This window comes from Cebus imitator, unplaced genomic scaffold (assembly GCF_001604975.1).
Source record: "Cebus imitator isolate Cc_AM_T3 unplaced genomic scaffold, Cebus_imitator-1.0 Scaffold529, whole genome shotgun sequence".
Taxonomy (NCBI): Eukaryota; Metazoa; Chordata; class Mammalia; order Primates; family Cebidae; genus Cebus; species Cebus imitator.
Window position 1 is genome coordinate 249,468 of NW_016107844.1, and position 23,704 is coordinate 273,171.

Here is a 23,704-nt window from a genome sequence, read left to right on the forward strand (position 1 = left end):
AAAAAAAAAAAAAAAAAATCAAGCTACCGAATAGCCAATACTTAAAAATCCTTACATAGAGAATTAATTAAAATAATCATTCTCACATTCAAGCTCCCAGACATTACAAAGCAGTGTCCATTGTGAAAGCAGCTCTGCTCTTGACTTTATAATGTACCCTGCCTTGGCTCTAACCAACAGTCAAGAAGGGAACAGCAAAGTCTGCAGCCACCACCATCCGATTCTTTTGCTCACAATCATGCTATATCTGCAGTACCAAGTTACTCTATTAAAACGATGGACACCCCAAAACAGCGAACACCTTCAATCAACAGCCAACAAAAGCATATAATAACTATCATTTTACAATCAACAGCCAATAAAAGCATAAAATAATGCCTGTCACTTTAAGCCAAGCATTGTTCTCAGTGCTTTATTTATACTGTATGAATTTAATTCTCATGATAACCTTAGGAGGTAAATATATTATCCCGGATTCAAGGATAAAGACACAAAGGCACAGAAAGGTTCAATAGTATAACTAGGATCACACAGAATTTGAGGGAAGTATTTTTGACTTAGCCATAAAGAGCTACCATTTCTAAGATGCTTAATAAAAGGTAATACTCACGGCACTGAATTTTCTGTGAAATGCATACAATACTAATTATCTGCCAAAACAATGTTTCCCAAGTGAAATTTTACATAAATTGCTTCTGGTGAAATTTTATTTCTCATGCACACACAGATGAATGGAGCCAATTTCCTATACTAATTTTTAAAATATTTGGCCTTACCTGAAATGGTTCTGCTCGCCAAAGCAACTGAAAGACTTAGAGCTTTGCATGTGATTCGACACTTTCCAAAGGAAAAGGGTAGGATCCTTGCATCCTGAGGATACAGACTTTACCAGAATAGGTCAGGGAAAGGACCCTATCTCAGAGGCCATGTTCTGGTTTTTCATGACAGATATCTTCATACTGAGAGACCGTATATAGCCTGATTCCTACTGTCAAAGCCAAGAGCAGTGGGAAGAGTTTTTCCATAAATGGCACAACATAACTCTGCGATGCTAAGAAAATTTAATGAGAGTTGGATCACTGCAGTAGCCACACCCCTAGATGGGCCACACCTCCTTTGGGCCTTCCTTTTCACACCACATGGCCCTAATTTTCTACCCAGTTGTGTATGTGTGTTGTTTATCTTTCTCCATTTAGCAATAAAGCTAAGAACATTCTCAAATGCTCCACTCCTTTTTTTTCCTTTTGAGAATAATAAGGCCAAGAACATCCTTGAACATGTTCAATAATGGCATTGCTGCTTTGCAGGGTGGTGACACGTTCAATTTAACTTGGGAACATCGAACTGCCCTCCAAAGTGGTTGTATTGGTCTAAAATGCCACCTGCCATTGATGAGAGTTCCTGCGCTTCATCTCTGCCCACACTTGCTACTTCCTCATTTTTGCCATTTCTATGAAAGTGATCGCAGCATGGTTTTAACTTTTCATTTCCCTGTTTAATGATGAACTTGAGCACCTTTTCACATAATCAAGGCTCATTTGTGCTTCATTTGAGAATGCTGGGTTTCCTTTTGCCCATTTTTCTATAGGCAAAACATGTATGTCTACGTGTCTTTTGTAAGCACTCTGATGTTGTCTGTATTAAGACTTCTATCCATGAAGACACCAAAAAAAAGGTGGAAAGACAAACCACAAACTAGAGATATTTGTAACACTTATAACTGACAAAGGCTTAGTATCAGGAATGTCTACATCATGGGATCTAATCACCCTTTGATGTAGCCAAATGCAGTCAGAGCCCAGGAAATGCTGAGTTGACTGTAATTACCTTCTAAGTCATGTAGTCCTGGACCACAGGGAAGAGTCAGAGCCTCTGCCAGGTATCACAGGAGGTCTTTCAGTTCTGATCAAGGAATGCAACTCCAAAGCCCAGAGCTGCTGCACTGGTGAGCTGGTAAGTCCATTATGCAAAGGCAAATCAAGTGAAAGGCCCCTCCTTGCCCATGAAAATACCAGGGAGCCAACATGACAGACAGGGAAGGCGCGCTGTGAAACAGTGTAAGATGCCGACTCAAATGCTTGTGACACTTCTTTAGCCTATTTCCCCAGGAAAAATCCAGTCAGAATGGCCTCTATGTTTTGTTCTTTAGGAAGACATTCTGATTATCCAGGAAGGGAGAAGTAGGGATGGAAGTTGCAGAGAGTAGAAAACACTCTTAGTCCAACCACTTAGCAAGTGGATGAGGTAATGAGTATTTGGAGCAATGAAACTGACAGCTCCAGTACTTCAAGCCTCAAGATTCTGGATCCATCACCAGGTCAGAAGTCTGCTATAAAATAGTCACAGATCCCTGGCTTAAGGGGCTTAACCATTCAAAAGCAGGTCTGCCTGGGTGAGACAGCGTTTTTCCTCTTTGAGGAAGACACAGTGGGTAAGGCACAGTGGGGAGTAACCACACCCCAACTTGGACCACGGACAGTCTCACTCAAGCCCCTAGGACTCGATGTCCCTTCCTGCAATATGCACTCAGAATAAAGCACTTGGCAGTGATAGAGGGGAAGGAGAGACATGCTGAACGGTGCCCACACCAGCAGGCTGTGTGGAAAGGATCATACATGCCGCACAAACCATAGCGACTGGCAAGAACTGGAGCCAAAAGCAGGCAGGCCCTCGCCCGCCGAATTCATCACACCACAGCCAGCCGTGTGCCCTAGCAGAGGCTGCACGTCTCTGGAAGCTGAGCTGCCCGGGAACAACTCCTACCCACAGATGAAGGTCCTGTCTTCTCTGGGATTTCCACAACCATCTTCTCTCTCCATGGTATTAGCTTTTGGTTTGATTCTCCCAACTATTAATAGATTAAAAGTTCCTCCTCTTATGTTCTGCCATTTCCCTCAGACTTCCTGGCGTTTAACATTTGGCTCTGCACTGCATCCGGCTCAGGGGTTTCCTCAGGATGGTCACAGATGTGGTGTGATATGCAGAATGTTGTTCATATTTCCTTCAAAAATCCAGTTTTTTTTTTAAAAAAGTAAATGGGAAGTATTATTGGGCAGAAAAATAAATCCACAAAGGGAAGTATTCATGTGACTAAAAAGCAAACAAATTTATAAAAACCCAGAAAAAATGAAGTGTTATTTCATTCATTAAAATTTTTATTCTGAATGCTTCAATCAAAAAAGTTTTCATTAAGATTATTTACAATGTTGAATGTACAATTATGTATGTATGCCTTTTTGACAAGAGGGTACCATTCTTGAGCAGCAATACAATTTTAAAAATATAAAGATGCAGTATCATTTCTGATATAAAGTTACTTAAAAAAATCCAAGATCTTAGGGAATTCACAAATCATAACCAGAAGTAATTAATGTACACATAATTACCAAATTTTAATACATTAAAAATGTGTAAATGCCCACAGACTATACAAAAATTAACACCTCATTTTGTTAAAAGCTCCCAACCACCTCCCACCATCAATATACAAAGACCTATTTTTAGATATGCCAAAACTGCATGCATGCATGTTTTCTAAAGCTTGAATTTTGCCTTTCACTGAGTAATGTTATCGATAGCTGTTTTTGGAACAGACTACATAAACACTGATATATTGGTTACCATGCCCTTGAAACTGCGCAGTACTTTCATAAACATGGGGAACAAAGTAAAATAGAGTAAAAACTGCAGCAGTTTTGTTTAGATGCAAGTGCCGTTTGGAAAGCTTTCAAATGTGAGGGTTACAAAACTACTGTAGAAAGTGTGCACTTTGCCGTCGGCTTGGCCGTTTTTATTCCAGCACTATTTGCAGCACCGCTTTACAGCAGTTGGTGCCAGAAGACACAAAACATACAGTTACCACTATTTACACTTGAGGGGGAGAAGGTTTAAACAACCCTGAGGGAGACACACATTAAAAATCTTGTTATTTATTTAAAAAGTTAAAAAGTTACATATCATTATTTAACACTTTCCCAGACATTTCTGTCCTTTAAGTATGTGTATAAATAAAATCTAAATCAGTAATATTTATTCATCTTAATACATCAAAATAATATATGTACAGATTTTAAAATTTACGTCTGTATGAACTCAAATAATTTAATGTGAATGAAATTCAGAATGAAAATTATGTAATGGTGACCTACAGAGAGAAGACTCGGCCTATGGCACTGAGTAGAACCACACCTGGTTTCAGAGACAGTCTTCAAATAACATTCTCAATGTGAATAACCCACCGTGTCCATATTCAAATTAACTTCCTACAAATGCTTTTCCACCTACCTCAACACCCCGTTCCTTGGAAAACAGTATGGACAGATGAGATATAAAACCCTTATTAACACTAAATGTTAAAAAAAAGGGGGGGGGTGTCAAAAATAGCTCTTTATGATCATGCTCTTAAAGATTGTTAAATACAATCTGATAACTGAATTTTAAGCTGCTGCTTAGCAATTCCTTTAATTATATGCTTGAGTGCTTAAACCAAAGAATAAAATGCACAATTCTGGAGAGCACTGAATAACACAAGCATATTTGAAATTAATATGGAAATTATAAAATGATCCAGAGAATAAGTAACTACAGAAAATAGTGCTAATTCACAGCTCAAGAGGTCTAAGATGCATAGCTTCATAGGATTATTCATGGAACAACTGTTATTATCATCTAATGTGTATTAATAGCATATTATACATTTTGATGGAGAACTTCGATTATATTTTTGGAAGAATCATCAGTGGCAATAGCAGTTAACAGTGATCCTGAGTGTAACTTCTATTTTTCTACAGTTACCAAACATCATCCAGGTCTTTGCAGCATAAAGAGTGAGAACCATTTGGTCCTACAATTCTAGGTCAAATTTGGTAAACTGGTAAATATATGCTGGGAAATAATGATCAGCTAGAAGTAGAAAGCACAGCAAGCATGTTACTTGCTATGGAAGAACACAGAACAATGTCATACGTTTTAATAATTTAGTGTCCATTTGATAGCACTATCGGTTTTCTAAGTTTTGCGAAACTGCTGGATCCTACATGTAAAAGGCATTTTTAAAGTTACCTTAATTTTGGCAAGAATTTAAACGTTAATCAGGCCAAACAGAAAGGTGAAACATGGTTTTCCACATTTCTTCTGGCTCAGTGAAGGTCCATTTTTTTGACTTTATTTCTTTTTTTTCACCCAGAAATTTCCACACCAAATACATTCATTTTTAATAGTCCAATTCAAAATAGACATGCTCTGACCTCTGGCGCCACCTAATGGCATAAAACAAACTCTCACCGAGTTCATATTGCTTTAAAAAAATGCAGCCATTCAAATCCAATATTCTTTAAGCCTCATTCTTGATAAGACAGAGACATACGTCAAACCTCAAAAAATCTTATGAGGTAAAATTCTAACTTAAAAAAAACTATTATCTTATGTCTTTAGGTAACTGAAAACAAGAAAACTTTTAAAAACCATTTAAAATAACACAAAGTCTGACAGAAACAAATTTGAACATTAGAAAGATGAATCTTCATAGACTGCCAAAAGAAATGAATCCTATTTCCTAGTGAAAAAGGTTCTACAATATTTAACAGAAGCAAATTAGACTACTGACACCTCACATAGGACAAGAGCCATTTAATAGCTTTGAGAGGCATCTCAAGAAGGCAGTGAAGCACCTTGCTGATTAGAAAAATAAAACCCAGGCAGTTTGTACAGAAAATATAAAACCATAAATGGAAATTACCTGAGTTGTTCTATAAGCAACACCATAAAAACTCATTCCTAACTCTAGACCATCTTAGGGAATTGATGTATATTTATACAGAATTCTTTGGAAGAAATATTGGAATCAAATGAAAACAGGCTTTCAATATATTTTCACTGAAGGCTAATCAACACTCATTTTCTTTTTATCAATCATAAATTTAGAGTCCATATAAATACAGACATTTTCTAATAAGAGGTTGTGAACATAAATGTAAAGAGGTAAACTGACCTCAAAAACTAATGTTGAAAAACCTACCAAACACCAAACTTCTCCTGTACCCAGTATAGAGAATATCACTGAGAGTAACAATCAAGAAAATTCTGGAAATGTATACAATATTTGCATGACTGAAATGAGGATACAGGACTTTACAGATTGTGAATTTAACTGTTAGGACAATACCTTTTTCTGTTTTTGTTTTTAAGAGCAAAGCTCTCAAATAGCTACTATATCAGAAGGGACAAAAACTGAAATAGTGCCATTCTGACACACAGGATCAGAAACTCCTCAAACCACGTATTCCTGAATATTGACTGACTGCTACGTTATGGTGATGATTACCACTGAGACTGACTGACTGCTATGTTATGGTGATGATCTGACATGATCCATTCTCCTTAACTAAAGCTTTAGCTTCTGTGGTTGTCTGAGGTTTTGGTGGCCATTCTGGATCAACCAAGAGCTCCTGCGCCAGATACATGTACTTGGCCTTTGGTATCTTCTTTCTACAGCCCAGGGCCCAGGACAAGCAGCATTTTCCCCACCGATCCACTGACTCCTAAGAAAATAAGGGGGGACAAAAAAAAAAAAAAAAAACACCCCAGTTGATTAAAGGCTTGTTGTTTTGAACCGGTTAAAGCACACATTAGCAGAGAAAAATAAGAGGAAATGACTTCTGAGCACATCAAACGGTGGTGGGGGGGAGTCCATGTTTAAAAAAAAAAAAAAAAAAAAAAAAGGCAGCTTTGGCCAGGTGTGGCGGCTCATGCCTGAAATCCCAGCACTTTAGGAGACTGTGGTGGGAGGAAGGCTTGAGAGCAGGAGTTGGAGACCAGGCTGGGTGACGTAGTGAAACCCCGTGTTCTTTTGTTTTATTTTTTAAAGGCAGCTTCCAATTATTTAGGAACTGATTATTCTTTAGATTTATTTTTTTGTTATCAATGTGATTTACTTCATTTTATTTAGTTTTATGTACCGATACTCTAGTATACTAATACATTTTAAATAACTTGCAGATATGAATTCTTTAACACAAAATATCCAATGTATTAAGAACTTTAAGCCATTCAGAAAGAGAAAACATTTTTAGTATTTAATTTGAAAATCTTCACATTCTGTCCCAAGCTGTCTTTCAGTACGATTGCTCCTGGCAACTTAGCCACATGGCCATTTTTGGAAGAAAGCCATGTACAAATCCTCATTACTATTGATATCATCTCTTAAAACAAAGTAAATATTGTTTGATCAAATTTAGGGCTTCGATCATGTTTAACGTCAACTACGTCTTTTAAAACCACATCCTTACTGATGCAAAAAGCGATACTGTTTTATAATGATGGTCCGTTGGTGCTCCATGGCTGGAAAGGGGTATAAAAGGTATAAAGCAAGTCCTATGGTTTCACATTATTTCACTGCAAAAGGCTCTGCTGTTACCGAGATCCTTCTGATCAATCCGCATGTTTTTAGTGGATGTGACCTTAGATAAATAATCCTTGGAGAATAAGAAAGCAGAATCACTGGTTAATGCAGAGAAATGTAAACTCTTGGCTAACACTGAAAGGAGGAAAAAAAAAAAAGAAACTTAACTCCAGAGAGGGCTGAAAAGGGCTCTCAGAATTTGTCTCAATTGAAATTTGAAATAAATATAAATTACTACACCGGGACCTGCAGTAGTTATATTTTCCTCTAAAGAGCAGCCATGTCTTATTTTGGCTGATGCTTCTCCAAAATGAAATTTAAATCCCAGGCCATTGTGTTTTGCCAATCAACATATAACCCAGGCTACAACTAGTTCTAAATGAAGTAATCTCACAAAATAGAAGCATAACATAACTGAGATACATATTCTTATGTTATCCAAAATGCCTCATGATTAAAAAAGGCATTTGCTATATGTATTTGGAAACATGTCCCTAAATTGGCCAATGGAGAAGAGCAAAAATACTTTAAAATTAAAGCTCTTAAAACTTTTCCATGGTTCACTTGACAGCTTTTGCTCATCCTACTCAAACACCCATCAGGAACCTACTGCTATCCTTTCCCTCTTCTCCCCGGCCCCGCTGAGTGCATGATTAGTGGTAACTCACCGCTCTCATCAACGTTAAAGGTCTGCTAGTTTAAGTCTGCCAACAAAACACAATAAGCTGCACTGCTACCAAGAATTTAAAGGCAAAGACTGTGAACAAAATAAGCTACGTGACATTCTGGGGTGAGGGCAGGGGAGGTTTAAGATTACTCATCTAGTAGCCTCTTTATTATCACAACTAAAAAGAGTTATATTAGTATTACCTTTAAAAAAAAGTCCACCAGAAAATAGCATTAAGGTACAGAAGTCACTATGTATAGGATTCTTCAGGTGATCCAAAATAACAGATAAAGCCTTTCCAGTAAAGGCACACAACAAATGTAATATTTAATCTGGGATGACAGTTTACGACTTGGATCTTACTTTTTCCCAAGGTGTTGACATTTGCCAAACTAACTGTGGAAAAAAATCACTGTTCCTAAATCAATTCAAAAGCTGTCACTTTTAAGCAGCACTGTTATACGATTACAGAAAATAAGCTAATGTTGGCTGTTGACTTTTTTTAAAAAGCAGGAACGTAATAGGCCTTGTCTGTCCAAAGAGTCTGCCAGTGTGAAGGGCAATGCGTAGCAAGCTGAGTTAAGAAGAGCCACACACACATACCTCAATTCACTGTTCCCTACTTGTAGAAAGCAAGTCAACCAATACAATTGAAATTAATTTAACTGCAAATAGAACTACAACTGAATAGGATTCTTTTTACACATTGAAAAAAAAAAATCCTCACAACCCTATACACTTGTCACAATTTTTAAAAAGTCGTGAGGAACACTAATCCCCCTGCTCTACTCTAGCTGGAAACATTTTGTTCCTGCACCCTTGCCTCCCCCCAAGTATCATACACAAAAAATACGCTATGTGCAAGCATAGGTTTGTTAGTTCACAAACACAAACATACCAAACACATTCTCAAACACAATGTAATTCACTGGGAGAGAAAATACAAGGTGCTACAGGCATGCTGGAATGAGAGATCAGCCAGGGGAAAGATGGCGATGGAGAAGGGAAAGGCAAGTGCTGTGTAACACAAAGACCACGAGGCAGGACAGCAGGGGCCTAGAATGAGCACGCTGGCCTCTCCAAAACATCCACAGCCAAGTCCTTCAAGCAGGGAGCACAGCAGCTGTAGCAACTGGATCTTTCCGTTTGTTCCTGAAAGGAATGCTTAAGCGACCAAATGTATCCCCTCAGAGAAGTAAAGGGGCTACCATGCTTAGTTCAGCTGAGAAACTAAAAAGAACTTCCAAAAATGTCAAGTTTACACTTAGAATGTCTTTTAGAAAATATTTTCATGGGCAGTATATAAAATATGATGCCATGCTTGAAGGGAAAAAATGTTATAATGGCGCTGTGGTTTTCATAAGTCTTCCTCCATACCAATCCTGAATATAAAACCAATACAGAAGCTTAGCATTAACATTCTGTCTATATAAGCTCAAATAATATTCTAAGTGGCATAAAGACTACCACTATATCATAAAGACTATTTTTTTGGATTTTTCACCAAAAAAGAAAACATAAATTGGGCATAAATCTTCAGGCAGGATCAAATTACACGCTAGTATGATTCTAGTTCCACTACTAAGTGACCTCAGTTTACCAGACACAAGGTAGGCACAAATGCTTCTAAACAGAAGATACGACAGATCTCCTCAAATGGGGTAAAGCTTTACAGAAAACCACAGGTGCTGGGGGCCTCCACTGAAGATTTCCATTCAGTAGGTCAAGGGTGTAAAAAAGCATTTTTGATGAATAATCTTGCTTGAAAATCACTGATACAAAGGATTTTTTTTGGAGGGGGGTGGTCAGAGAATAAGTACTAACAGCTGGGGCTGCCAATTGCAACAACCAAAAATGTCTCCAGACGCTGCCAAATGTCCCCTGGGGAAATCACCTCTGATTGAGAACCACGGTCTTATGGTAATATGGTTAACTTATGACTGGCTCTTAGAGAGCCACAAACATGAACAGTGAAGCAACACTACACACGGAAGCATCAGAAAAGAAAGCAGGTTCTTTGTGCTGAGAGGTTATAAGAACTCTCTTTCCTAAAGCCAGTAAGTTTTTAAAAAACACACCTTAATCATGATCACAGAAACGAAGACTTAAATTCTTGTCTATTTGCTGATTCTCAGAACCAGGTGACACACAGGGTGCACTGGGTGGGGCCCACCTGCCCTGGACCAGTCTACCTTCACTCTCCCCTGAACACTTCAGAGGAAGACACACAAACGCTTAAAAAATTAGAAGAGCAGGCTGAGTGTGGCAACTCATGCCTGTAGTTCCAGTACTTTGGGAGGCTGAGGCAGGCAGAGCACTTGAGCTCAAGAGCTTGAGACCAGTCTGGGCAACATGGAGAAAACTACCCTCGCCACCCCCCCCCCAAAAAAAATGCTGGGTCTGGGATGGCATGCATCTATAGTTCCATTTACCCAGCAACATGGTGAAATCCCATCTCTACAAAACAAACAAAAATTGCCAGGCATCGTGGCAGGCACCTATGACACTAGCTATTCAGGAGGCTGAGGTGGGAGGATCACCTGAGCCTGGGGAGCTCAAGGCTACAGGGAGCCACAGTTGTGCCACTGCACTCCAGCCTGGGTGACCAAGTGAGACCCTGGTCTCACAAAAAGAGCAGATATTTATTAATAATTTTTTAGAAAACAGAGACAAATGAAATAATTTTCTGCCATTTAATTTTGATTGAAAAGCCAGGAGTGACTTCCAATCCAAATATTTTTAAGGGACCTCATGATATTTTCAACTAAACCAGAGTATTACTCACCTTCAAAACATGCATTTCTTATTTAGATCAACAGTCAGAGATCTCTTTAGAGAACATGAAAAATCTAAATGTTTTCCTAGGCCTGGGAATACAATGTAAACATTTCACATGAGAACTGATAATATAAGCCAAAGATAACCTTTTGAAGTAATGTAGTGAGGTAACTATACGTATGGGTGTGTGTGGGTGTGTGGGTTGGCGTTGGGGTGTATGGGTGTGTGTGGGTGTGTGTGTGTACACACATACGAGATTGTGCTAAAGGACTTGTACAACCCTAGTTGTACAACCCTAGTCATACCCACTACTAGGGACAACTGGTATTACACTGCTTTCAGGAAAAAAAAAAAAAAGAAATCTGAGGCTGATTCCAGATGCTGCTGCCTTCCATCATTATTCACCATAAAGCATTAGAAAGGGGAAACGGTACTCTGCAGGCCCTCTCATAAAGCAATCCTGTGGCATTACACCAGGACATCAGGCCTGCTGTATTACCAAAACAAAGCTCAGAAGTTACTGCTTAGGTAAAAGTTGGCTAAAACTAAGTGGGTAACCCAACTTAAAAATGCCAGGGAGTCCTCTTCATCTCCACCAGCTTCCTGTGGTTCAAGGCTGAGTGAAAGATTCAGAACGCCTATTTGTAAAGCACATCACTCGTCTCTAAAGAGCAATGGGTAAGGCAATGAAGGGGTGATATTTTATTGTTCTCTATGCCCCAAGGAGCTCTGATGGGTTTAAAAAATAAGTCGGATCTGTATCTGTATCAAGAGCTATACTTTAATATCTTAACACTAGGAAATGGGTTTTATTCTTCTTTGTCTCTTCTCTCTTCACTACAGAACTTGCAATACCTTTCAAAAGATAGGCTATTTAACAGGCCCCAAAAGTCAAATGTCCTAAACCATGGTTTGTATGAAAAAAGGCACACCATCTTGTGAATGGTAAGGTATATAACGTAGGGGAAAGCCAAGAAGCCACCCCAAATTAATGGACAATAATTGACGAGAAATCAGAAATCATTCTTCAAAATTTTGGCATTTGGACTCTGATCCAAGAAGAAACAATTTTCATTGCAAACTCTGTTTATAGAAATCTCATTTAGCTTGTAAGGGGACTCATGAAAAACAAAAACATAAAATTTATAGCAGATTGAAATGGAAAAATTAACTCTCTCCTTTGAGGACAAGACTTTTACATGAATAGAAGATCAGGATTGGAATGGAAAGGAGATTTATGAAATTTCTGATCTTGAAAAGCCTCTAACAAATGTTTGCCATGAATTTTCTAGGACTTCTTGTAAGAAATGAAATGTCACGCAAAAGAAAAAAGGCTGAAGTAACACATAACAGAACAGAACAAGAACACGCTATAGAATGCAGAGTATACAAGCAAAAGAGCCTAGAGAGACATGAAGAATGGATAATAAGCGCTGAGTTCCAACCTGTGGTGGCTGTGTGGTGCTGAACCGATATTCTCCTTGTTTGTCTCGATTGAACACAACTTTCCCAAGGACCATGTCAAGGAAGAAGTTCTGAGACATTCCAGTGAGTTAAGAATTAATAATGACTAAGTCATTCTTTTATTAATGTGCACATTTTTTAAAAATCACAATGCTACATAATTGATGAAAAACTAATTTTCATCAATTTTCATCATTTTCATATATAGAATTTCAGTTAATACCGCAAAAGGATCAAGAATGACAGGATTTTTGTAACAAATATAAATAAATCATAAAATTATTGATAAAATGAGACTTCGAAATTTTCCATGAAATACAGCTTTTGTATAAATCCTCAAGTCTTTCCCCTATTCAAGTGATGCTTACATAATTTGAAGTCTTTCTTAACAATGGTTATTATCATTGAATATCTAGTGTAAATTCTATATCCATATCTATAATTTCATTAGCATCCAACACAAATCATTCTTTAGATAGTAAGAATAAGTAACATTTCTGTGAAAAGATGAACTTATACTGTAGAAAAAGGAACAATTTTTAGAATATAATATCTTACATGTGCTTTCTAGCACCCATAAAATAGAAAACACACACACACACACACACACACATTTCACTGGGCAACTTCGAAAGGCCAGTACCATAATATACATGCTTCCATCATATCTCAAATTTCAATACCAAGTCATCTTTTAGGGGGATAACTGAAATAAAGCATAATTTCTAAGTCCAGAGCTATTATCACTGAAATATATGGATATATATTTCTAAAAAAGTTACCTTTATTTTAATCAAAGAGCCTGTACTCTGAAACTCTGAACTTAAAAATCACAACTGTGTCTCCCCCTTCCATTTCTAATAGTTACTATAAGAGTCAGTTATGATAGTAGTTCTGAGAGCAGACAAAAGCTTATTAATAAGCCATCAATGAGAACTTGTCAACTCCTTTTAGAGATGCTAACCTAAAGGCAATCCTAATGGGAAGGTAACTATACAATACACAATGAATCAAGGAGTCCTCCAGACCTCTAGAGGCCACTCAAAACCAAATACGAAGGACGAAGTTCCATAATCAATGCTGAAATTAGGTAAGTCCAGAAGGATTATTATTTTCTACTTTCAATAAATTATCTTGTTATGAATATTCACTATGTTTCCTGGAGAATGGCCCTACCTCTTCCTCCCTTAAATGGGAGATTTTGCTGTACATCACAAAACACAGACGGCACGTGCCAACTCTGATTTCACAATCACTGGTTCATCTGTTCATGGGCCACTTAGGCACCAAACTTCTTTCTACTCTTCATTAATTTTTATTATCACACTGCTTATTTTCTCCTATGTGTATGACTGCAAGTAAGTCACACCCCTTAATATGACCATTATCAATTCACAGAAAAGTTCAGAAGAGAAGGCTAAATGAATTTGCCTAAGATGAGACTGTGGCTTTCCATGATATTACCTGTCCTCTTCTCCCATTTACCGGTAAACTACCCAAGAATCCCAAAGCAATATGGCAGACATGTGACTATAGAAGTGCTTACCTCCACTGTGACAGATACAAAGGCATTGACAAGAACAATGATGAGCATAGTTATACGCCACTGATATGGTACACACACTATCTGTAATGCAAAAAAACATTTAAAGTTAAAATTGCTGTAGGTAGTCCATATTATAGCATTATATCATAATTTCTAAATTTACTGAATTGCTATGATGTGCCAAATACCTTCATATACATTATCTACTTAATCCTCAACAATGCCCCAAGGTATATATTATATTTCCAATTATAAAACTGAAAGTTTAAGTAACTCAAGGTTAAAGAAAATATTAAATGACTGAGGTTAGAGTCAAATCCTATTCACTCAGATTCAAAAGTCCATGATCTACTAGCTCATGAATGTCTAACAACTTTCTATTTTTAAAATAAAAACCCCTCTTTAAACAATGAGGTACAAGCCAGGCACAGTGGCTCACGCCTGTAATCCCAACACCCTGGGAGGCAGAGGCAGGCAAATCACTTGAGGCTAGGAGTTTGAGACCAGCCTGGGCAACATGGCAAAACCCCAACTCTACAAAAAATACAAAAGTTAGCCAGGCAAGGTGGTTGTGTGACTATAATCCCAGCTACTCAGAAGGCTGAGACACAAGAATCACTTGAACCCGGGAAGCGGATGCTGGAGTGAGCCGAGATCCTGCCACTGTACTCCAGTGTGGATGACAGAGCAAGACGGAGGTACCAGTCTAATAATGAAGCACTGGTCAAAACTCAATTATAAAGACAAATTCATAAAAGAACTACACAGATGAAGTTAAGAAACAACAATCTAAGTGTTCACTTTTAAATCTGATTAATTTCTAAGGCTTAAAAAGCAGGATAGTAGTAAAGACGGAAAGAAGTTTAGAATAAGAAAACTGAAAGAATCTAACAACTGTCTAGCTACTAAAAGAGGAGGAAAAGGCAAGGATGAATAGACAACACACACGCGCACGTACACACACGCACTTCCGACTTCAGTGGTACCAAGAGACAAAGAAGAAATAGCGCTGAGGAGGACATGATGAGCTTAGTTTTTAAAATGTTGAAATTGAGGGATCTGTTGGGTGGAACAGATCGAAGTAATAGTCAATATATCAGTGTATATGCAGGTCTAAAGCTTAGTAATGAGTTAGGCTCAGGGCATAAAGTTTGGGAGCCTTTAACATTTAGATGGTGATTACAGGTGAAGCCATGACTTTAGGGGATATCACCAGAATGTACTGACTAGCCAGAGGGATAAGAACAGAAATAAAAGGGACTCTTAACATTTAAGCAATGGGCAGAGGGAGTGGAGCTACAATGGAAAATGAGATTGAAGAGTCACAGAGGTAAGAAAAGGCCAAAAGACAGCTAAGCATCACAAAACTTCAGAAGAGAGTATCTTCAGAATGATGACATAGCTAACTAGTCAAATAGTGCTGGGAGTAAAGGAAAACTGGAAAAAAATCAATTAAGGAGAAAAGGCCATTGGACTTAGCCAGTAAGAGGCTGTTAATGGGCTTGCTAAGGGCAGTTTAAGTAGATTGGCAGGGAAGATGCCAGACTAGTTGATGAATGTATGGGAGATGAGCTGAATGTGGTACTATTTCAAGAAAAAGTTGGTTGTGAAACAGAAGACACGTTTGGCCGGAGACAAATGTAAATGCATTTTGTTTTCTTCTTTCATTGTAAGTGCTAAATCCCTCAATGAAATATGTAGGAAACAGACATATACTGCTGGTAAGACTATAACCTGAAAACATCTTCAAAGTTCAATAATGCAGGATTTATGAAAATTAAAATTATAGATACCCTCAGACCAAGCAATTCTATTTTTGCGTATTTAGCCTATAAATATTTGTCTGTAACTGAAGTGTACAAGGATTTACAACACCATATTGTTTATAGTACCAAAACAATGGAACCAACCTAAATATCCAGCAAAACAGGACTAAACAAATTATGAAAAAGTCCATGCAATGGAATACTCATTTCACAAACTTTGTAATTTAAGTTAAATAACTCATATAACTTTAAAATCAAACCTGCCCATAACATACAAGAAAGAAAATTAAATCTGATCTCATTCATGCAGAGGCAAAAATCCAAAACAAAAATCATAGCAGCCAAAATCCAAAGGGTTTAATAGAGTGCATCATGACCAAATTGAATATATTCTAGAAATGCAAAGTTAGTTCAATATTTGAATACTGATCAGCTATAATTCATCACATTCTTTAGAGAGAAAAACTGTGTGGTCATTTCAATAGCTGCATAAAAAACATTAAGTTGGCCGGGCACAGTGGCTCACACCTGTAACCCCAGCACTTTGGGAGGCCAAGCAGGTGGATCACGAGGTCAAGAGATCGAGACCACCATGTTGAAACCTCACCTCTACTAAAAATACAGGCCAGGTGTGGTGGCTCACACCTGTAATCCCAGCACTTTGGGAGGCTGAGGCAGGCAGACCACCTGAGGTCAGGAGTTTGAGACCAGCTTGGCCAACATGGAGAAACCTGGTCTCTACTAAAAATACAAAAATTAACCAGGTGTCATGACACATGACTATAATCCCACCTATTTGGGAGGCCGAGGCAGAAGAATCACTTGAACTTGGGAAACAGAGGTTGCAGTGAGCTGAAAAGTGAGATTCTGTCTCAAAACAATTTTTAAATTAATTTTAAAGTTTAAAAAAATTATCTAGGCATGGTGGCACATGCCTATAGTCCCAGCTAATCAGGAGGCTGAAGCAGGAGAATTGCTTGAACCCGGGAGGTTGCAGTGAGTCAAGACTGCTCCACTGCACTCCAGCCTGGGGTGACAGAGAGAGACTCCGTCTCAAAAAAAAGAGAAAGAAAAAAAAAAAAAAAAAAAAAAAAAAAAAAAAAAAAAAAAAAAAAAAAAAAAAAAAAGCATTAGACAAAATTTTAAAAATCTTTTGTGTTAACAACACTGTACTACCAAGGAGCTTCCTTCACCTAATAAAGACATATACTAGAAATATACACCAAACAGTATATTTAATGGTGAAATATGGGGAATACTTTCTTTAGAGACAAGAGTAAGACAGGGATATCGCTATCACTGTACCCAATATATTAAGACATGAAAAACACAGAGAAAGCACACAAGGACTGTGAAATGTCAGAAATAAACAGCTTGTAATTACTTATATATGATGTCTGTCTACAGAGGGAAGGGGAGGGGAGGGGCAAACTGATATAAGACAAAGGTATCACTGAGTATTAGTGGGAAAAGACAAACTTCAATAAGAAATTGCTGAAACAAATGGATATTCATGAGAGAAAAAATGAAAAACTAATCCCTATTCAAAAGCTATATATAAAATTAATTCCAGATGGATTAAAGACTAAATGTGAAAGAAGAGTACCTTATAACTTTGAGGTGGACAAGTCTGCCAAACTGAGACACAAAGGAACAAATAAATAAACTATTAAATTTGACTTGTCAGATTATAATTTTTTTTTCCTTTTTTTTTGAGATGGAGTCTTGCTCTGTCGTCCAGACTGGAGTGCAATGGCGCGATCTCGGTGCACTGCAACCTCCACCTCCTGGGTTTAAGCGATTCTCCTGCCTCAGCCTTCTGAGTCGCTGGGACTACAGGCACCCACCACCATGACCAGCTAATGTTTTTGTATTTTTAGTAGAGACAGGGGTTTCACCATGTTGGCAGGCTGGTCTCGAACTCCTGACCTCAGGTGATCCGCCCACCTTGGTCTCCCAGAGCGCTGGGATTACAGGCATAAGCAACTGTACCCGGCAAATTTGCTTTTTAAAAACAGATATTATAAACAAAGTAAAAAGACAAGCCACAAACTGGGAGAAGATATTTATCACTATACAATCAAATACAATACATTAGGAATTCTGAAAACTAAGTTTTAAAAAAGGCAACATCCTAATAGAAAAAACTGGCAAAAGGCATGAAGAGGCAGTTCACAGACAAAATAAAAATGGCCACTAAACAAATGAAAAATGCTTAATTCTATTAGCAAAATTAATTGGCAAATTAAAACCAACATGATATAACATTTTACACCCACTAGACAAGACCAAGTGTTGGCAATGATGTGAAACAACAGGCTGTCAAACACTGATGGAAGACGGAGGCAATCACTTTGGAACACAACTTGGCACAGTGCAGCTGAAGAGTACATGCTCACCATGACACTAGAATACACCAGAGGAACCTTTTGTCCCTAGTGGTTTGCCAAGGGTAGTAGTGGAAGGAGTATATTATCGCTGGAAGTATATGGAATTATCAGCACATGGCAGTATTTAAAAAGCAGATGGACTTCTAGTGACCTTAATTACTGCTTTTAAATTCTCTACAGCATTGCACCACCCTCTCACTGCTTGCACCTGGGATAAACCACTCCTATTTCACTCTTTGATACACTATTACTTGCCCCCATATGCTAGAAGACATGTAAAAACATGTTCATATCAACAGTATGTTCAGTAATTATTTACCAACAAAGTATGCAGAAATGAATTTAATATATTCCTACAACTGTATACTACACAGAGTGAAAATAAAATACATGTATCAACAATGTTGATGCGAGAACGCAAGTCACAGAGAGAAGGGAACAAGATAACATCTTCATAAAGTTCAAGAACACACAAAACTATCTTTTATGACTGCAAACATATATGGTAAGTATATCATGAAAACCGGGAATGAAGGGGAAAATCAACAAAATAGGTACACAAGAGTGCCTTATTGACTCGTAATGCTACCCTTTTTTGTTTTCTTTTTGTCACTGACTCATGCTCAGGTTATGTTCATTTCTTTTAAGTTGGATGATACACTCAGGGTGTTATCTTTTTACTATTTTTAAATTATGGTTAACAACTTAAATATGTGTGCATATTCTTTTGAATGAAAAACAACTATTTCATTACTCAGAAAGTTTTTAATGAAAAGAATGAAGAGCTAAATGGCCAAAACAGAAAAGGGAGCATGTGTAGACTACTGAAGAAACAGCCTGGTAAAGCAGAGAGAAGTAACAGATATCAGGATCAAGGCTTCTTTGTTTTTAAAGACCAAGGGACATTTAATTTGTTTGCAGACAATAAAATGGAACCAGAAGCGGAGATTAAACAGGTATAACCAATAAAAGCTGTTGTTTTAATTAGGTTCTTTATTCTTAGTAGAGTACCTTTGGGTTAATATAACTGCATCTTAGAATATATGAAAATAAGAGATCCTGGAAAAAAAGAAATGTATACAGGTTGGTCTTTTTTCCCAAACAAATGACGTGTTTAATTAAGCCTTACCTCAAGAACCTGGTCAACATAGGCAACAGGATACAACATGATGAATAATATAAAAGCATATAAAAAAATCACAGAAAAAACAAAAAAATCTGGAAAAGAAAGTAAAACAAATTAGGAAATTCCTTTATATAAAAAGGCATCCAATAACAACTGATATACTGTCATTTCTAAATCTGGTTTTGAATATTTTTACTTCAGTTGATGAAATAACGTATGTGCTCTGTTATTTCCTAGAGGATGAGATATTATTGTTCAGGGCACCCAAAAGATTCATATACATGATGTGATGGTATGGATATTTAAAGCCCATTAGCTTTAACCTTATAAAAGTACTACAAAAATTCAATTCACACCTTCATGGCCATCTGTATGTTGCCCAAATGGATAGCTACTTTGTTAAGACAATAAAGCCAATATATAATGTACAAATAAGAGACTAGACTGTGTGTGGCAAAATGAGATTATCATTTAATACATGTATTCAATGACAATTACTATTGGTTGTAAAAATGCTGAATAACATTTATTTTCAGTAGTAGGTATGTCTTAATCCTAAACAGAGGCATTCTAACCTAAATGTAAATGTATTTCTGGTAAGTGAATCTCATAGATCTACTCTGCAAAAACATTTTCACAGAAAATGCTAGCCAAAAGCCAAGAGACTGGGTTGGTATACTATTTTTCAAAGTGGGCTGGCCTTATGGCTTGCTATGGGAGCTGGGAATGGCAAAGCCACCCAGCAGTACTTTGTCTCACTTTCCTAATGCAAAAACCAAACTCCTTGCTCATGGCCATTTTCTTAAGTGTGTACATACACACATATACATGCATGTATATAAGCATATACTTGTATAATAATAAGCCATAAAAGTGGCTCAGAAATTTTCTAATTATATTGATAGCCCCAACTTTTCCCTTTTCCTTCGATCTGAACATTTATTCACAAGTACCTATTTGAAGTCCACTTCAAACTCAAACTTTACTAAGACCACAGACAAAAACCTTATCATGAAGCCTTCAGGTTGGGTGAAGAAGTTACTATCCTTTTTACTGACTGTAAAGGAAGGGTCTCAGTGCTATTTTCAAACATGGAAGTTATTTGTAAATACAAACTTTGTTAGTATCAATTCAAACCTACAGGTAAATATTTTTCATTCTACAAAAACTATACTATATGTTTGTCATTTTTATGTTTACATATACCAGTGTGTAGGGGTGTATATATATATATATATATATATATATATATATATATATATATATATATATATGTAGTTTTAGTAGCTTAGGCTGAAACTTATACTAACACTTATACCAAAGCTGGAGACACTATTTTACTATGAGACACTGACCAAAAGGATTTTTAAAAAACAGTCAGGTGTGGTGGCTCATGCCTGTAATCCCAGCACTTGGGGAGGCTGAGGTGGGCAGATCACAAGGTCAGGAGTTTGAGACCAACCTGGCCAACATGGTGAAACCTCCTCTATACTAAAAAAAAAAAATACAAAAATTAGCTGGACATGGTGGTGGGTGCCTGTAATCTCAGCTACTCAGAAGGCTAAGGCAGGAGAATCGCTTGAATCCAGGAGGCGGAGGCTGCAGTGAGCCGAGATCATGCCACTGTACTCTAGCCTGAGCAACAAAGGGAGACTCCATCTCAAAAAAAAACAAAGAAATAAAAAAAAAAACACTTGGGACCCATGTTGGGTAAAAAGCAATTCTACTAAATTGTAAATATGAAATGCAACATTCGGTTTCACAAATGCAGCAACTAAAGTACTGTGTAAGTTCTATGGTTATTTAAGTAGTTACGGTCAGATAAGGAAAAAGTGTTTTACAAAGTGCTGGTTGGAAGTATACAAACACAACAAAGAGAAAATACAAAATCAGAAAAAGGAGAGAAAAGAAATGGTCAGAAGATAAATAGCAGAGAGAAACATGGAGACTGACAAAGAATTTCAGGCCGGGTGTGGTGGCTCACGCCTGTAATCCCAGCACTTTGGGAGGCTGAGGTGGGTGGATCATGAAGTCAAGAGATTGAGACCATCCTGGCCAACATGATGAAACCCCATTTTTACTAAAAATACAAAAATTAGCCGGGCATGGTGGCAAGCGCCTGTGGTCCCAGCTACTGGGGAGGCTGATGTGGAAGAATCGCTTGAACCCAGGCAGAGGTTGCAGTGAGCCGAGATTGCGCCACTGCACTCCAGCCTGGCAACAGAGCAAGACTCCATCTCAAAAAAAAAAAAAAAAAAAAAAAAAAAAAAAAAAAAAAAAAAAAAAAAAAAAAAAAAAAAAAAGGAAATTCAATAAAGTAATAACAACCCATATTGCACGCTTTTCAAATCTGACTGCATTTTTCAAACTACAGCAAAAGTAGATTTGCAATCTGGTTCTTGACGTGTGTTGTTGGGGGGAAAAAAATTACTCAAGCTCAGCAGCTTCTTTACATCTACCTAAACAATGTTAGTTTCTCAAACTTTTGTGTCTCTCCCAGAGCCACCTCAAAAAATCTGCCAGGATTTCCATGTGAAAGAGAAAATAAGTAACTGAATCTATGTTTGTTTAGCCTGGAAAGAAAAAAAAGGCACTATTCAAAAAAGACACTATGTGACAAGGAGAAGGATGGCTGACAGAGATATAACCACACAAAATTTTAAAATCAATAAGGATTTCAATCACGCATTCACTTTAGAGAGGTATGAATTTCTTATAAACTATGCAGCCAGCTCCTAGATTCTCCTGGCATTGTAAGCAGTGGCTTAGTAACTGTGCTAAAGTATAAATATTCTTCACCAGAAGACAATAATAAAAAAAAAATTGTGTCATTGGTGATGGCAGGCCAGGGTCAAGAGTATTCCTCAGGTTTAGATTGTTTTAGATTGACTCTTCCATAAAGCTACGTGAATCTGAACAAGTCATTTAGAGTCAAATTATTTCATCTATAAAATGGGGTATGGTGAGAATCCTATAGGAAATAATAGATTTGTAAGTATTCAAAGTATATAGCAACATGTAAATTGAAGTCATTATTAAATATTTTTCAGCTTATGGCAACATATGATGTGCTGTTAATGATACCAGGTCCCACTGATGGACTATGGCATCAAAATAAGGTATCAGAAAGGATTTCCTTCCTATTCTCCTTAGTGACTCTGAAATAAAGTAGACATACATATAATATTAATCCCTAATTATTTATCTCTTTGTTCTTTTCCCAAACAATAACTAGGTCCTTCTAACCTCCAGCCACAAATCTTAAACCTTTTTATTCCTATCCTTCTCTTCTTATCCAGTTACATCTTTAAAAGGTCACCTTATTCTGTAGGGCCTCTGGGTATCTGAACTGCTTCAGCCAATTTACACATGTTAGATGAACAGGTAAAAGATACATAGGCCCTGAATAGGAAACATACTGGCAATTCAGTAGTAATGCCTTCATAGACAGAGAAAGGGATAGCACAAGCAATAAACTGGAGGGACGATCCAATAAGAAACTGCGTTAAAAATTGAAGCTGTTGACTGACAAGCCTAGGGTAATGTCAGACCAAAAATAAAAGGAAAAGAGAATTGAAGCCAAATCCCAAGAAATCACATCTAGTTAAAGGAGGGTGTTAAGAATTAAGTGCATATCATGACCCTTGAAATGAAAGGAGTTGAATGAGAAAATATAACTGTGAAGCTGCAGTTGAAAACAGGTAACCACACAGACTGTAGTCAAGTTTAATTTAGATTGAAAGTGAACCAGTACAAGGAAGGAAAAAGCTCTAAAGAGACTTCCTTAAGCGCCTAAGACAGATTAATTCTTAAAAATAATAATTTCAAAATACATTTAATACATTACACACCGTTTATAGAGAACAACGACTGGCAGGTCCTAGCAAAGGAGTACTCATGGACTCCAATGACAAACAGACAAGAGGTAAAAACTAGCAGAATGCCTGTGTCAGCTGTACGCCCCTTCTGTGCTTTTCAGAAGGCATGTTGTGTAACAGCATGTGCTTCTGTTTACCCACTGAGAGAAGTATACAAGCTGCTAATAGTAAAGACAATATGTATAATCTTAATACATTTTTAAAATCATCCAGTGGCCAAAAATAAAGTGTTTATTATTTATTCGAGTAAATTGGAAATTAAATGACAATACAAAGTTTCTTAAGCCTTTTTTTTTTTTTTTAAAGTTTTCCAAACATATAGAAGATGCATTTTAGAAACAGGCAACTAATATTCTTCCTTTCTTTTTTTTAACTGTAACAGTGTGAATAGGGTAGATCTCTAAAATTAACTTTCTTGATAGAGCTGTCTTGGTTGCAGACCAGTCTGAATACCAGTTTTCTTCAAATTAAAAAAAAAAAAAGCAATGTTTCTTCATAGATGTTTTTAGCTACTCTTAAATGTATTCAATATTTCCTTGAAATTTAAAAATGCTAAACTAAAAATAAAACCTATACCAACTCTAATTATTAAATTCACCTTATAAGTTATCTGTAGTGATGAAATCGTTTTAGAAATACTGTGACAAACTTTCTGTGGGAAGTTTTTCATCCTGCAGCGTGGTTCTAATA

At 37.1% G+C, this 23,704-nt stretch overlaps 1 protein-coding gene across 6 annotated transcripts in view; it reads right to left on the reverse strand.

Annotated features, from left to right (window-relative positions):
- Positions 1 to 3,132: 3,132 nt before the first annotated feature.
- Positions 3,133 to 23,704, reverse strand: part of ATP13A3 (ATPase 13A3) — a 103,829-nt gene continuing 83,257 nt past the window's right edge. For 4 of the 6 annotated variants that reach the window (XM_037733476.1, XM_017514609.2, XM_037733477.1 and 1 more), the window contains 4 exons: positions 19,140 to 19,228; positions 13,855 to 13,935; positions 12,290 to 12,379; positions 3,133 to 6,539 (listed from right to left, as the gene is read on the reverse strand). In XM_037733476.1, coding sequence (XP_037589404.1) covers positions 6,342 to 6,539; positions 12,290 to 12,379; positions 13,855 to 13,935; positions 19,140 to 19,228 — 458 coding nt within the window. In that variant the 3' untranslated portion in view covers positions 3,133 to 6,341. Of the gene's footprint in view, positions 6,540 to 6,559; positions 7,473 to 12,289; positions 12,380 to 13,854; positions 13,936 to 19,139; positions 19,229 to 23,704 lie in introns of those variants that run through there. The other 2 variants (XM_037733479.1, XM_037733478.1) reach the window with 2 other exon arrangements.